The 16,610-nt window shown below is 39.7% G+C and overlaps 1 protein-coding gene across 1 annotated transcript in view; it reads left to right on the plus strand.

The window, feature by feature from the left end:
- Nucleotides 1-2,725: 2,725 nt before the first annotated feature.
- Nucleotides 2,726-16,610, plus strand: part of akt3b (v-akt murine thymoma viral oncogene homolog 3b) — a 43,190-nt gene continuing 29,305 nt past the window's right edge. Inside the window, exons 1-2 of the mRNA XM_038278000.1 lie at nucleotides 2,726-2,989; nucleotides 13,516-13,939. Coding sequence (XP_038133928.1) covers nucleotides 13,894-13,939 — 46 coding nt within the window. The 5' untranslated portion in view covers nucleotides 2,726-2,989; nucleotides 13,516-13,893. The remainder of the gene's footprint in view (nucleotides 2,990-13,515; nucleotides 13,940-16,610) is intronic.

Here is a 16,610-nt window from a genome sequence, read left to right on the forward strand (position 1 = left end):
GAACCCTAATTGTTTTTTCACAGGCTGTAAGTGATTCATTCAAAGCAGCGACAGCATCACTCCAGCAGCCAGACTGGGACGAGGATCTTCAAACAAAAACACCCATTCATAAGGGAGGCAGGGGAGGAAAGGAGGAAGGCGGGAGGCATTGGGTGGGTACTTTGTGTGTGTGTGTGGGGGGGTTGCTATATTTGTACTGAAACCCATAGAAATTATTTCAAACCAGGAGGTTTAAAGTGCCTTCTGTTCATGATCCAAACTGATCATCAGCAGATCACAATCAATTTATTTATGAGCCGGAAACAAACAACTGAACTGACTTAAAAAAGACACACCAGAGAGAGAGAGAGAGAGAGAGAGAGAGAGACAACAAAAGCTGGGGACCAACAAAAGCCCTAGATGCCATGAGGAGACTGATGATGCCTTCAGGTGCACTCTGTAAAATTATAAACGATGTGAGAAACTAGGATCCGATCAGATAAGATTGGAGGCTTTCTCTAAGTAATTGCAAATATTTTATCAGAACAATCTAAAGTGGTTTTCAAGCCATCGAATGAAACAGATAACAACGCAGGCACAGCAATGATCATTTTAGCAGACTAAAATCTGTAATAAATCTGCAGCATTGTAAATAGAAGAATATCCATTTTCAATTACCTAGAAAGTTAATTAAAAGAGCTTTTAATTAAGGAACTCTATTCACTAAGTGATACACGTTATGTGTATTTTCCTCAGAGACTGACAATTTCAAGATGTTAATTAGGATGATTTTCGGATCACAGAAAACTTTTATTCAGAATGCATATTTTATTTTTACTGCATGACATAATGTGCCAATAACCAAATGCTTGTGCTTTAAAGTGTTTTCCTTGGTTTTTGAAAAATGATTCTGTCAAATCTGGTTGATTGGAAATAACTCAGTGCTTATTATGTAAATAAGCAAGAAGATTTTGCAAATATTCCTTGACGGAACAACTGCTATGTGTAATCCACTAAACTGGTCTTAGTAAAGACCTTGCATCAGCTCAGCTGTTTAAAAAAAAAAAAAAAAAAAAAAAGGATTCATAACAGTGCCAAAATGGTAGCATAAATTCATCTGCAGATTAATACTTCAAGTATTTGTTCATTCCCAAATATCTGACTTCCGATTATTGGGCCTGGTGACTCCAAGCAAAATAATTAGTTTTTTTTTTTTTTTTTTTTTCTTACAATGTTGCACAATTTTATAATTGTTCCAGTGTTTTATACTTTTTGAGACAAACAGTAAATGAATATCACACTTAGCTGTCAGAGCGTAAGACAAAAAAATTGAAATTTTTCTTCACCTTTTTAGGCAAAAATATATACAGAACCTTGAGAACACACAGATAGCAACTGCAACTGCAAATTATATAAGGGTTTCTTGATAGTTTAACACAAAACAGTGCATTTATGAAGAAGAAAAATAAGTTTTCAAATGTATCTTAAATAAAAGATATGCAATATGTCTTATTTCTTCTTTGGTCAATACTTAGCAGAACTCCCTTTTACTGTAAATATTCCCTTTGGAAATCTATTGGTGTATGCCTCAGCTTTGCACACTTAGAGACGTTTCTTATCCAGCCTGTCGGTTCAGCTTGATGACCATACCTTGGTCAGGTTTTCTGATTGTGTTATTCTCGTTCTGTTTCTGGATTAAGTGAAATGTTCAAAGCTTTGGGTATTATTTTTCTAAATCTCCCTCTAAGCCTTTTCAGGACTTTACAGCTGTATTTATGGTCATATATTTTGATGCCTTTAAAGGCATTTAGGTAAACTGGGTTTTATCTTTGGGCTCGTATAATTAAATACATATAAGCCACCTTTTTTCAGTTTTTGTTTTGCTAAAAAATAACCACGGTCAGCACTTTGATTTGTCTTGTAACTGGCATGTAGTATCAAAATAGAAAGCCTTTCCTCCATATTGTGTTTGGATTTTTTTCACTAGTTTGTGTTGTTCCAGCACATAAAGTAAATTGAAACTGAGGCAAAATAGTGTGTTTAGGGATTCTGAATATTAATATACTATTGCTACCATTATGATCGCCTCTTTTTAAAATAATTTTGAGTTGGGTCAATTGCATTAAACTAAATCAACCACTTTGGGGCGCCTTGGGTCACAAATTGTGGAAAGATTTCCGACAGCATTTGGTCAGGTTTCCTGATTATTTTTCTAAATATGCTTTTCAGGAATTCCCTGCTGTGCATATAGTCCTTCACTAATGTTTTCTGTTCTAGAAACACCTGGGTTATTCTTATTATTGAAGAAATAAATAGGGTAAAACAAATAAATAAAAAGGAAGAAAAAAACAGACAAAAATATTATCACATGCACATAAATAAATACCTGAAAAAAGTAATAAATAAATAAAGTTGAAGATTACAATGTACAATAAATAAATAAGGTAATTATAACAAAGGTGAATAAATAAAGAAACTAATTAAAAGAGATATATACATTTATGTCTTACTGTATAATTTAATTTCTACCTACATGTATTTGTATATTGTATTTTGGGGGGAATTAATTGTAGTTTTTTTTTTTATATATATATAGAGCATTTATTTATTTACGTATTTATTTTTAAATATGGCAGAGTTGGTCCTCCATAAACAATGGGTGAATTGCATTAACCTAAATCAACCACTTTGGGGCGCCTTGGGTCACAAATTGTGGAAAACCTCAAATTTCCGACAGCATTTGAAGGCAGCGGGAGTCCTCCCAGTCGGATCCGACTGAACGTGACGTGCGAACCGGAGACGAGGAGTGAGGTTTCCTGGCGGAGCAGCGGAGGGAGCAGGAGCCGAGTCTTTAGCGCAAACCCCCTCCTCTTCAGCACACCGCCGGTAGCCATGGCTCCATCGCTGTCCTCCTGAGCTACCCTCACTCCGTGGCTGCTTCAGTAACCCCAGAAGAGGGAAGGAGGGAGAGGAGGAGGAGGGGGCATCCCTATCGGTCTCCAGCTATCAGGTGAAATAATTGGACCGGCTGAATGTAACATGTTAGAGGGAAATGGTTCAGTGGAACGGGTTGGAGGTGGGAGCAGGGGTCGTGGGTTTTGTCGCGGCGGGGTTTGTCTGGTAGGAGCAGAGGTTATGGTGCTAGCTAGCTCGGGGCTCACAGACCCCCCCCCCCCTCCCTGCTCCGGCGTCGTCATCCGCGAGGCTGGAGAGGATGCCTCACCGGGATGCTGCTGCTGGAAGGAGGGAGGGAGGCTTAGCGGCACCGTCAGTCTGGCCTCGGCCCATCTTCATGATGAACGATACCCCCAGCCTCCACATCCTCTCTTCCACCCCTCACCCCCCAGACTCTCCCTCATAAACACTATTGTTCACTCTAAAACAACAACAAAAAAATACAAAACAGGGATATTTAACCATGATGGCGGATGAATCAGCCGCTTCACTCTAACGGTTAGCCAGTTCTAGCTAGCCTGGCGTACAGCTATCTAGCTGGGCTACATTAGCCCCCCCACCCCCCGTATCCTCCGACTAGCATCCCTGGCTAGTCTGCATCCTCCCTCCGAGGTCGTTTCGGTCTCCCCGCGGTCTCCCTGCCGGTGTCCCACCGCCCATGCGTCGCCTCGGCTCCTTCAGGTCGCCCTGAAAGCCTTCGCCGGATATTTATTCCCGTCTGGCCCGTGGAAATATAAAGGAGCACGCAGAGCGGATTTTTTTGTTTGTTTGTTATGTAACAGATAATGACACCACACGCCCTTGAAACAAAAGCTGTTGTTTCGGTGTTTGTGTGAGGTGCTGGAGCCGGTGGTTGACGGTCAACCAGGGACACATGGGCGGCCTGTGGTACCGGCGGCCTGCGGCTCTGGACAGGCTCCAGAAAGACACAACTGCTTTTCCGGTCTGTCTGTCAGCCATTGTTTTTGTTGTCATTGGACAGGCAGGGGGTGGAGGGGTTCACTTCCCCCCCACCCCCTGCCTGCCCTGGATCTTCTATTGATGCTCTGCAGTGAAGGAGCATGGCCAGCGTCCAATCAAAGCTTTTTCAGGTTGAATGTTCAAAAAAAAAAATGTGCATCAAAGACTCAGCATCTCAGTATTTATAGTTTCTGATGATATTTCTTGAAAATCGTTAGAAGCTTTGTGTATAAATTGCAGATTATACTTCTGCAACCGCACACATTATACAGGTGCTGGTCATAAAATTAGAATATCATGAAAAAGTAGATTGATTTCAGTAATTCCATTTAAAAAGTGAAACTTGTATATTATATTCATACATTACATACAAACTCATATATTTCAGATGTTTATTTTGTTTAATTTTGATGATTACAAATGACAACAAATGAAAATCTCAAATTCATCATTTCAGAAAATTAGAATATTGTGAAAAGGTTCAAAATTGATGGCCCCTGGTGCCACACTCTAATCAGCTAATTAACTCAAACCACCTGCAAAAGCCTTTAAATGGTCTTTCAGTCTAGTTCTATAGGCTACACAATCATGGGGAAGACTGCTGACTTGACAGTTGTCCAAAAGACGACCATCGACACCTTGCACAAGGAGGGCAAGACACAAAAGGTCATCGCTAAAGAGGCTGGCTGTTCACAGAGCTCAGTGTCCAAGCACATTAATAGAGAGGCGAAGGGAAGGAAAAGATGTGGTCGAAAAAAGTGTACAAGCAAGAGAGATAACCGCACCCTGGAGAGGATTGTGAAACAAAACCCATTCAAAAATGTGGCGGAGATTCACAAAGAGTGGACTGCAGCTGGAGTGAGTGCTTCAAGAACCACCACACACAGACGTATGAAAGACATGGGTTTCTGCTGTCGCATTCCTTGTGTCAAGCCACTCTTGAACCACAGACAGCGTCAGAAGCGTCTTGCCTGGGCTAAAGAGAAACAGGACTGGACTGCTGGTGAGTGGTCCAAAGTCATGTTCTCTGATGAAAGTAAATTTTGCATTTCCTTTGGAAATCAAGGTCCCAGAGTCTGGAGGAAAAGAAGAGAGGCACTTCATCCACGTTGCTTGAAGTCCAGTGTAAAGTTTCCACAGTCAGTGATGGTTTGGGGTGCCATGTCATCTGCTGGTGTTGGTCCATTGTGTTTTCTGAGGTCCAGGGTCAACGCAGCCACATACCAGGAAGTTTTAGAGCACTTCATGCTTCCTGCAGCTGACCAACTTTTTGGAGATGCAGATTTCATTTTCCAACAGGACTTGGCACCTGCACACAGTGCCAAAGCTACCAGTACCTGGTTGAAGGACCATGGTATCCCTGTTCTTAATTGGCCAGCAAACTCTCCTGACCTTAACCCCATAGAAAATCTATGGGGTATTGTGAAGAAGAAGATGCAATACACCAGACCCAACAATTCAGAAGAGCTAAAAGCCACTATTAGAGCAACCTGGGCTATCATAACACCTGAGCAGTGCCACAGACTGATCGACTCCATGCCACGCCGCATTGCTGCAGTAATACAGGCCAAAGGAGGCCCAACTAAATACTGAGTGCTGTACATGCTCATACTTTTCATGTTCATACTTTTCAGTTGGCCAACATTTCTATAAATCCTTTGTTTTTATTGGTCTTCAGTAATATTCTAATTTTCTGATATGATGAATTTGAGATTTTCATTTGTTGTCATTTGTAATCTTCAAAATTAAACAAAATAAACATCTGAAATATATGAGTTTGTATGTAATGTATGAATATAATATACAAGTTTCACTTTTTAAATGGAATTACTGAAATCAATCTACTTTTTCATGATATTCTAATTTTATGACCAGCACCTGTATGTCGCTTATCTGGTCAAGAAACAGTTTTGCTGGTATGTTTCTGCAACTTCGGTCTGGAATCTCTAAGGTCGCACAGCAGTTTCCCGCCAATGCACAAGGGGGAGCCTATTCGAGAACTCGTAAGAACTTCGGCGGATGGGCACGAGATCTTGGCGGCGCTGGCGGAAGTGTTTATCATCAAAAACAACAATGGCGCGTCTGCAAGGTGTCACGGTCACAGGTTCTGTTAATGGAGCAATCCTTGATTAACCTTTAGTCGTAGTTATCCATTGTAGTTGTTCCTCGGATTTAAAAATGGCGCGAGAAGGATGACCACACAGACAGCTGGAAAGTATACCAAGGACCAATCACAGCTGCTTTTTGTCTGCGCACTTCCGCTCGAGGTCTGCGTGGGTTTGCGACCGTCTGACCTCTGCATGGGGGGCGTGGTCACGCACAGAGACAGATTTGACGGTGGCAGAGGCTATGCGTCAGAAGCATAAACTGGACTTATGGCGTGTTAAAAGCACGCTGCCGTTTGTGAAAAAGGAAAGAAAACACATTTGAAAACATAATGAGTTATGACTTTTGGATATTGTCTTTCTGGTTAACAATTTACAATAAAAGTTGTGGCTGTAAAAGCTGTCAAACTTGTGCAAAAGTCTCTACATATCCAGTAGTAGCCATTTAAAATGTCCCCCACTTTCCTTGATTGGCCCCTTGACTGGTCCCCTACAATTCCTCTTTAAAGTCTTAGGCAACTCATATGTAAATGTCAAATCATTCTGGCTTAAACATGTATGTAAATGTACTCTTTATCAGATGATATTATCCCTGAAATTTAGAAAATTTTTAATTTGAAAAAAAAATTGTTTTAAAATATGTGTTGTTGTTTTTTCTCGTTATCTTATGCAAGCCAGTTAGTTATACATCAGCCTGAACACATAAATTCAGCCAATCATATATCAACGTTCATCTGTCATAGCATCTTGATTCATATATCGCAGCTAATATACGCAACGGTTGAAATCAGAATCCTTTACTTTCCCATTGAGTTCCGTCCCAGTGTTCACGGGGATGGACATCTGTGTCCTCGGCAGGTGTAGAGCTAACAGAACTGGCAGCGTTGCGAGGCAAGGGCTCAAACATGTACGGCTGGAAGCCTTCTACACCAAACCAAGCTCCTGGCGTCCTCTTCCACAACGTCTTTGTCCCCGCTTTCCTCCTCTAAATAAAAAATGGATGACGGAGGAGACTCATCCACGACCTCCGACACTAAACTCTCCTCCTCTTGCATGTTTCCGCTGTCCATAGCGTTCCTTGACAGCGTCGTTTCTAAGTCACCAATTTAGTGCTACTTGGTCCCAATGGAATTTCCCATTAGGAACCTACTAACATTAAGTTGCTAACTGGTTAGCAAGATGCCTTGTTGCTTGTGAACGTTCCACCACAACAATCCCATCCTCTTGATAAAAGACCAATCACATTCACTTTATTCACTCGTGCAAAGTCGTGCACCACTCGGGAGAATTCGGAAATGAAACGGTTGGAACAGCTGCTTCCCTACGACTTTAAAGTCGTTGGAAGCTTTGTGTATAAGACATGTTAAAAACAGACTGCCGGATGTGAAAAAGGAAAGTAAACACATTTGAAAAAAATCATGAGTTATCAGTTCTGGATATTGTCTTTTGGGTTAACAGTTTACAATAAAAGTTATGGCTGTACAGGCTGTCAAACCCAGAAAAGGGAAAAAAAATGTGCAAAAGTCTCTACATATCCAGTAGACGTAATTCTAAATCTCCCAACTTTCCTTGATGGGCCCTACAATTCCTTTTTAAACATCAATATTTGTCCAAAAAATATTCTTTCTGTCATGATTTGTGGACATTAAGATCTAAAAAGAAGCACAATTTCCTGGTCAGACCCTGTAGTTCAGTGAAAGGGTGGAGTCAGAGTAAACTAATATGCAAGAGGGGGTCACTCCAGTGGCTGGAAGTTGGAGGGGATTTTGCTGGGTGTCTGATGGAAGTGGGCTGCCATTCGTGTTGGCGTTTGACTGGGAAGGGCAATGTGAATGGCTGCTACTGTACGCTTTGAACCTTCACTCATTGCAATTTTTTATGTGCTACATTAACAAACAGCAATGCAGATTACAGGGTTAATGTGGTTCATTAAAAGTAATTAAATTATTATTGTTTAAATTAAGGCCTTAATTTGCATAAAAATTCATTAAATGTGTTTATTGTGGCATTTAAAATGCTTTATTTAAAAAAAAATGTTTATAAAAACAATTTCGTCAGACATATTATATCACGATATATTTGCGTGGAACTGCTTCCGGTTGATCGCAAAGCTGTGTTCAGTATGTTCAGAAAAGAAGCCTGAGTCGGAGAAAAAGCTAGAGAATGGGGGGAAAAAAATAAAATTTCAACAAAAGTGGTTGGATAACGAGGAATTTGGGACCTGGCTGCAGCCTGTCGACGGGTACCTGTTGGTGGCATTAAAATTATTTCTAAGAGCATTAAAAAGCATTAAATTTGAGTTATTCATTCCTGTATAAACCCTGGATTAACTTGTTAACAATGAAACTTGCTTCTATCTCAAAACTCAGACATTTGAGTTAAAAACAGCTAGTTTATCCTAAAGAGGAAAATGTGGATGGATATTTTCCTTTTTAATCAATATTATTCAATTTAGTTTATTTATATTGTGCCGATTCCCAACACATGTCATCTCGAGGCACTTTACAGTTCAGTTCTATCGTTTATTGCTCAATTAATAGGTTTCGATGTGGTGTTATTAATTTACCTTTATTAATTCCCTGATTAGCTGGTGAAATCCACTTGGGTTTTTATTCACAGGTCTGTATATATTACTAGAAAAAAGCCGGGTGTGGAACAAGATATTCTAAATGAAACCTGAATACATCGTCTTTAATCTCAAATATAGTCGTGGTAGAATCCTGATGCAGGGATGGTTGTCTTCAGCAGGAACAAAGTAGGGTTAAATACTGGGGAATGAAAAGGGAAAACCTGTTAAAGGCTAAAAAAGACTGAAATTTGAGGCAGAGGTTTACTTTTCAGTCAGATGTTGAGCTAAAAATAAAGCCAGAGCTACAGTAGAGCAGTTTGGACTAGTGATAAACCAATATGTTGGTCGGCTATTTTTTATTTTCTTTAGCCAATAATTAGCTGAAACTGTCATTTTTTTTCAGCTGATATGTGCACGCATTCCCAGATTCATTAGCACATTCAGCAGCTATCGGGGTTGGGCATCATTTGAATTGGAACAATTCCGATTAAAATTCCTCGTTTTGATTTCAGTTCCTATTAGGGATGCACGATAGCCGATAACCAATATCGATACCGATGTTAAAGCTGGACAATAATAAGTAGTCATTGAAAATAGCAGTTTTATTATCCATTTCTGACATTTTGAAAAATAATATACTCAAATATATTTTCATATGCTGATATCAAATTGATTTTTCAAAATGCGGTATCAATCTATTTTACTTTCAAAATCTCGTGAAATTTCATCGTTCTGTTACAAACTCTCGTGATAGTTTGCAAATTCTTGTGAGATTTTGTTAGTAAAATAGATCGATACCGCGTCAATATATCAACATATAAAAATATGGCAAAATTTCATGAATTATTGGGGGATTTCATAGCATAACGATGACATATAGCAATATTTCATTAGTAAAAGAGATTGATATGGTGTTTTTAAATGGCAATATATCAGCATATGAAGATATTGAAGTTTTTAAGTCTGTTTTAGATTAAAAAACTAGTTTTTTAGACTTTAGAAACTCAGAAGCTGATCAAATATCGGGTTAAATATCGGTGGGGTGGCCGATGTCCGATATTCAGTTTTAAGGCCGATACAGGCCGGTACCTAACCCTAAGTCCAATGGCTGGCTAACCAGAGCTCTGTCCAAATGAAATAATCTGAACTTTTTAATGGAATTTAATTCTTTGAACATCTAACTTTGTGTGGATGTTACTATAAATGATCACATCGTCATTTTCGACAGATAAGATAAATATCTAACCTATGAGCTCTAATATTACTTATATCTCCCAGTTACACTTTAACATGGAGCTTTATCATTTAAAGCACATTTACACATATCCAGTGTCTGACGCTGCAAGTACTTATGTCATATAAGTCTATCTTAAAACCTGATTGTGACTGCAGGCGGTTCTGTGTCTGAGCTGGAGGAAAGAATATTGCAGCAGGAAAACATCCTGACAGATTTTATAACCTCACGGTCCTTTACTACCTCGGCTTTACTCAACTAGACATGGACGTAGTGATGTTTCACTTTTGTGGACAGAGGAATGATCAGATATCAAACTCCATCATTCAGTAAGCGGGTTTTACCACATGAAATGGATCCCAAATGAACTAAAATAAACAACGGGTGAAGTTACCCTTTAAATTATTGATAAGTTCGGCAGCTCTACGTTAAAGAACTTTCCATTCTGTTCAGAACACAGGAAAAGAGGAGGGTATCTTTTAAGGGAAAAGTCCAGAATTCAATCTTCTGAAAGTACTTTAAATATGAAATTATTACATATTGTTAAAAAAATAAGTGTCTTTAATTAAGAGTAATTTTCATGTGAATGTGTTTTACTGGAGGCATCCATGTTTGTCAAAGAACACTACTGCCACCTACTGGTTTGTGACGTCACGGTGTGGTATCGACTGTTGATCAAGTCCCAGTGCTGTATCTGGTGTTTGTCACGACGTGCTATTATCCAAGTCATCTTGAAAACATTCTTCTTCCAAATGTTGGCTACATATTACGTGTTTTTTCTCTGGCCAGAAGTTCGATGGCAAATCCTCCCTCTTCAAGTTGGCGATCCAACGACCAACCCGTCCGTGGAGGATCAGGAATCAGAAAGATGAAATAACAAATTTTTTGACCACTCTTACCCAGTGTATTCCAACATCCAGCTGCCATGCACGTGGGCATTGTCAGTTTCACTATAGCTCTGGTGAATTTCAATGGTGAAGTCCTCTGGAAATCTTCAATAATTGTTGTTGATTGCAGATGTGTCTAGTAGTTCCCATTGATTTAGCTTGTAAAGCGGGGAGAATGGCGCTAGGCTTACCGCACCGTGACGTCACTGCTGGAAGATGGCAGGAGGGAGAGGTTACTATATTTGGGCAAAAATGGCCGCTCCCAGACTGATTGCGCCGAAAAAAAGTCTTTATGTTTTACTAATTAACGCTAAATTCATTAAATCACCGCAAACATATTCGTTTTAGGTATAAATAATGATCCATTAGTTATTTCTTACAGACCGGACTTTACCTTTAAGACGTGAAGTAAAAGAAAGTATAATAAAAGGCTCCGCTCTCCCTGCAGAAGGTGCGCTATGAATTTAGAGGAGGACTATGTTGCCACTGGGAGCCTATTTTAGCACAACACCGGTGCAGTGGGTCAAAGGTGAGGCTCTCATCCCGCGCTTGATAATGTTTAATCATGTCGGCCGTGCGTCGTCCTTTGCATAATATAATCCCATCACTACTGAGGCAGGTAGCTCACTGGTCCTTTCTTTATTAACTCAAAGACACTTTTTCAAAAGTGGTTGCGCACATTCCTGCTAATTTACCTTCGCTGATATTAGGCAGCTTGTATATCTGGTTGGCGAACTGTATAGTGGACTTTATAGCAAACTCAGTTAACTGACCGTTCGGACAGATGATCACTGCTTTTTGCTTCCCTTTGATCACGTAATTCCTCCTCCACAGTGCTGTGCCTGCGCCATCTTTGTTAGTCGCAAATTAGTCAAATTCCAAAATGCTTTGCAAGGGAGCTCTCCGCTCAAAGCATTCTGGGTTACGTCTGCGTCTTCTGAGACCTTTCTCTTCCTCTTCATAGACACTTTTTCTCTTACAACCCTCAACCATTTTTAAAGAACCGCGGTGAGAAAGATGAGCTTCAAACCTGTCTGAAACTGTAGCTCACCACACATATGCGCCTGAAAGTGCGCATGCACAGAATAATACAGCTAACCGGACGAGCACATAGAACGGCCTTACGTAAACATATCACCAGAATGATTTACAATTAGGAGGACCAATTATTTAGATGATCCACCCGGAAATAAAAGCTTGTCCTCTATGCCTTTTAGTCAAATTGAATTGTCAATTTGTTGCAAAATTTAGAGACGTTTTAGAGATTTTTGTCTTGATTTTTCTTTTAAAATCAGTAAAGACATATCCCAAAAGTCTTGCAGTTGGTTGTGCAGCCTTTAATAGGATTTCCAAATCCTAAACCATGGCAAACTTTTAAGATTTCTGTTTCTAAAAATGAACCAAAACTTGTGTAATTCTCCTTACGGTTATGACATGAAAAACAGAAAAAGCCGGGCAGTATGAAAACTGTGCAGGACGTTTTTTAAAGAAATCCTAGTGTTTTATATTAAGGCTGTATTGTTAGTCTGGCTCCTCTGTGTGCTGTGACATGCAGATTTTAGAAGAATGTTGTCCTAGTTGTATCCTCCTCCCTCTTTACGCAACTGAGGCCAATATTGTAGTTTATACTGGGGGTATGAGGTTCAGACGATTAGTCTCGGGTCCTTGGGTGGCTATATTTAGATCTTTGATCATTTTGAATCAGAAAAAGAAATTGGTGAAGCGTAACCCCAAGTTACCAGAGATATTTTGCTGTGGATGGATTGTACCCAACTGTATAAAATGTAGACCTAACTCAAATGATTTGTTTTCTAAATTGGTCAAAGAAGAAATTGAGGTCCGTTGGGCAAGATGAGAGAAAACCATGAGAGGGAGAGCAGATGGGGAGGTGCAAGAAGTCTCTGAGGAAGGAAAAGTGAGCTATACCCTATGCCACACAGCTTAGGCCAAAAATTTCAGCATCTCTCCCAACACTGTCTGGGTCTGTAAGGAATCTGAAGCCCTGGATGTTTTATTTTCCCCAAAATGATGCACTAAGAATGTCACTTCTGCTTTCATTCTAAGGATGGTGCCAAACACACAGCAGGTGCACAAAAAACAACAGGTTGGATCAGGATAGAGCAGGAGAAAAATGCAACATTTTATCTGTGTGATTTAATTGTATTGGGCACCACTAATACTGAATTGATACCATGCTAAGAAATACCTCTATGTTTTTCTTTTGGAGTCTACAAACCTTTTCATTATCCCCCCCCCCCCAAGGAAGACGGAGGTGAACAGAGGTTCATCTAAACTAAAAATAGTAGGAATCCGGTTGCATAAGTGTCCAGGTGTCTCATGGAGGTATAGTGGTTTAAAATATTAGGAGGGTATTACGTCTCTTAGAAGCTTAAAAGAAAAAAGGGGCTGCATGATGACAAAAAAAACCTTTTAATTAAACATCAATGGGTAAATAAGAAGATGATATTAGAAAAGGGAAATCAAGCTACAAGAAACATGAAAACTATGAACCAAAGAATGAAGGAAAGAGAAACAGGTTGAGGGGAGCAAGAAGATGAGGAACGGCTGAGTGCTGAAGAATAGAGAGGGGAGTTACATGAGGAGACAGAACCTGAGACCAGGAGGTTGTTAAAGTCTTAATGGGAGCAGCAGGGGAGTTGTTAAAGAGAAGGTGAAGGAGTGAAGGAGGCAGGAAGTGCGCTAGAGTTTTAAACAATGAGTGCTTGCTTGCTTTATTTGCTGTATGAAGGAAACTATCCAATAACCCGCTCTGTTTTGTTTTCTCTCTCCTTCCCCTCCTTTTTTTCTCTTGCTGTTTCCTTCCAGGCTGACTCACCCCAAGAGTGCCTGAACACATACGGAGAAGTTTCAGAGAACCTTCAAGCGAGGAGCGCTGTGAAACGGAGCTGAAGAAGGAAGGCGGGGAGAAGAGGAGAAGGGGGAGAGAGACAGACGATAGCAAGTGAAAAGGGGAGCTGCATCTTCACTGACGAGGAGAAGAGAAAGTGAATATAGAGAAAGAACGAAGAAAAAGTTTATTACAGAGCAAAGAAGGTGAAGAAAAGGTGCAGATCCGTCAAAAGGTCGAGCTGACCGCTCCGAGTTCTGAGGGAAAACAACCTACCCACTACGCCTCCGACTGCTGTCTCAGAAAGGTCACCACACTGGGAGAACTGGGAGAGCTGGTGTTGAGGAGAAGCCACCATGAGCGACCAGAACGTCGTCAAGGAAGGCTGGGTCCAGAAAAGAGGTCAGGCTGTTTTCAACACATTTAGATCTGCTCTTTTCTCTCCTCAAAAACAAACCGCTGTCATTTTATGTCGTATTGCTCATTTGACTGAAAGAGGGAAATGTTCTGGTCCAAGATTCAGCTCAGGATCTACTGATGTGTTCCACCGTGAGATGCACAGCATCCCCATTACCTCCAAAAAACACTGGGTTAATCAATTATATAAAAACGCATCAAGCAGCCCCATTCAGTAGATGGCTGATTCCATAATTACAATAAAGACGATGTAATATGTTTCGATCGGGTCCCACATACACAGAACTGCTGCCCTAAATACTCATTAGAGCACCAAATGAGGATTATAATGGTGCTGAAAATAGACCCAGGAAGTGCATTTCATTGTTTTTACATAATCTTTGACTTAACTGATCTGCTTTTGCTTTCCAAATCAAAACTTTTAGGATTTTCACTTTTGTTTTCCTGCAATCAGACTTCAATAGATGTTAGTTATTCTGCTCAAAGGACAAATACGGTTAGTTAAGATTTTAGATTTTTAGTCCGCGTCATGTTTCGGATTTGTCTATCGCATTTTTCACAAGTTTATGGGAAGCTTCGACGTTTAGTTGAAGAATTAAAGAACCCATTTATGTCTCAATTACAAATACAAAGTAAGGGTTAAATAAATATTGGGATGACATGATCCCATATTGATGTCAGAAATTTGCTAATATCAGCTACAAAAAAAAATCTCCAATATCAGTAAACCGAAAGAAACACTCCCCTTCTGTTTAAATTTTAATTAGTTAGTAGTAGTTATTTTACTGCTATGTTCTGCTTTTGGTAATATCACTAAATCAAGCAACTTCCTATACTCCACATATGCAATTAAAAGTAAAAGTAAGCATGATTTGTGCTGATATGGTATTTGGTCAATATCAGTATTGGTCAATACTCAAAGCTGCAATATTGGTCTCAGACATAAAGTTTTTTTGAGACATCCCTAATTAAATACAACATGTAGTTTTCAGGGATTTAAATGAGTAATCGACTTATGTCCGTCTGGGGTTCTTTGCGCTGTTTAATGATGACATCTGCAAAATGATCTTTTTGGTTCTGTTTTGAAATATAAACACTCAACAAGCTTGGTAATTTGTCACATAAATAACACCCCTTGGGCTGCATGGTGGAGCAGCATGAACTTTTCTGTTGTGTTTTGAAGGCAACAAAATTATGAAAGAAATTTATTACATGATGGGGGAAAACGCTTGCTAGGAATAAGCCTAATGTGTTTCGCCTTATAGTATGTCTAGTTTAATGTCTAATAGAAAGTGTTTTATTTGGCCAGTATGTGTTTCAGCGGCTGGGGCAATAAATTGTTCAAATACAACGTATATTAATAATAAAATATATATATATTAGGGGTGGAACGGTTCACAAAATCCTCTGTTTGGTTCACGATTTCGTGGTCACGGTTTTCGGTTCGGTATATGTTGATTGTTAGCCTGACATGTTGGTCGTGTTGCTGTTAGCATAAACAAAACGTGTTGCACAATGCTTGCACACTGTTGCACTTTTATCCACAACTTTCTTTCCGCCGTCATCGTAGGTCACTCTAAATGCAAAGTGGTCCCATACAGCAGACCTATAAAGTGCTGCTGGCGCGTCTTCCAACTCCTGTTCTTTCCCACTCGCCATACCCACACAATTCTCCACAACTGTTTTTTCTCTGCTACACCCGGCTACGCTGCTTCGCTTCTTCTTCTTCTTGTTTACTACTGGTGGTTGGCTTTGGTCGCAGTACCGCCACCTTCTGCTCTGGAGTGTAATCGCTTCGCCTATGAGAAAAAGGAGCAGCGCATGAACCGAACGCAACACACGCAAACCGAACCGAGACAGTCGAACCGAACGGTTCGGACGGTTTTCATAAACCGTTCCATACATACATACATATCTATATATATATATATATATATATATATATATATATATATATTAGGGGTGTAAATCACATCCATCATGGCGATTCGATTCAGTATCGATTTCCTGACCCAACGATTCGATTATTTTCGATTCTCAAGAATACACCACGATTCGATTCTATTCGATTAATCGGTTAAATTTTTCCTTTATTATTATTTTTTTTTTTTTTACACCTTACAGGCTAAACAAAGTTTCAATTTTGAAATAAATCAATGAAAGCTGTAATATCATTATGCATTTTCTTTAGAAACAACAGCAAATAACAGAAGTAGAAAAGTTGCATCAAAAAATACTGCACAATATCAGTGTAATGAGTTCAATGCAATACCTCGGCTCCAAAGAAACTGTCACACATATTTTTTTAGAATGTAATAAATATACTCAGGAAAGAGAGATGTTGTGTAGAGAGTTAGACAGGAATAAAAATAAACTAGATATAAGGGAATTGTTTCAAAGGTCATCTGGGGATGTAGTTTTTGGTAGTATTTTTAATTTTCTAAGAAGAAATGGTATTTTAGGGAGAATATAATAGTTTGTCTGGTCCATACTCCATTCTGGAAGGTGGCGGTAATGCACCTATAAGTTGTTTGCTAACCGCCATTAAAAAAAAGAAGAAGAAGTAGACTCCTGTGTGTCGACGTCAACGCCCCCTTGAGAGACGCTCCGCTGCTCCTCTCCCAGATTGTAGCTGACTGCAAACAGTGCCGCAGAC

This window comes from Cyprinodon tularosa, unplaced genomic scaffold (genome assembly GCF_016077235.1).
Source record: "Cyprinodon tularosa strain WSP-4 unplaced genomic scaffold, ASM1607723v1 ctg137, whole genome shotgun sequence".
Lineage (NCBI taxonomy): Eukaryota > Metazoa > Chordata > Actinopteri > Cyprinodontiformes > Cyprinodontidae > Cyprinodon > Cyprinodon tularosa.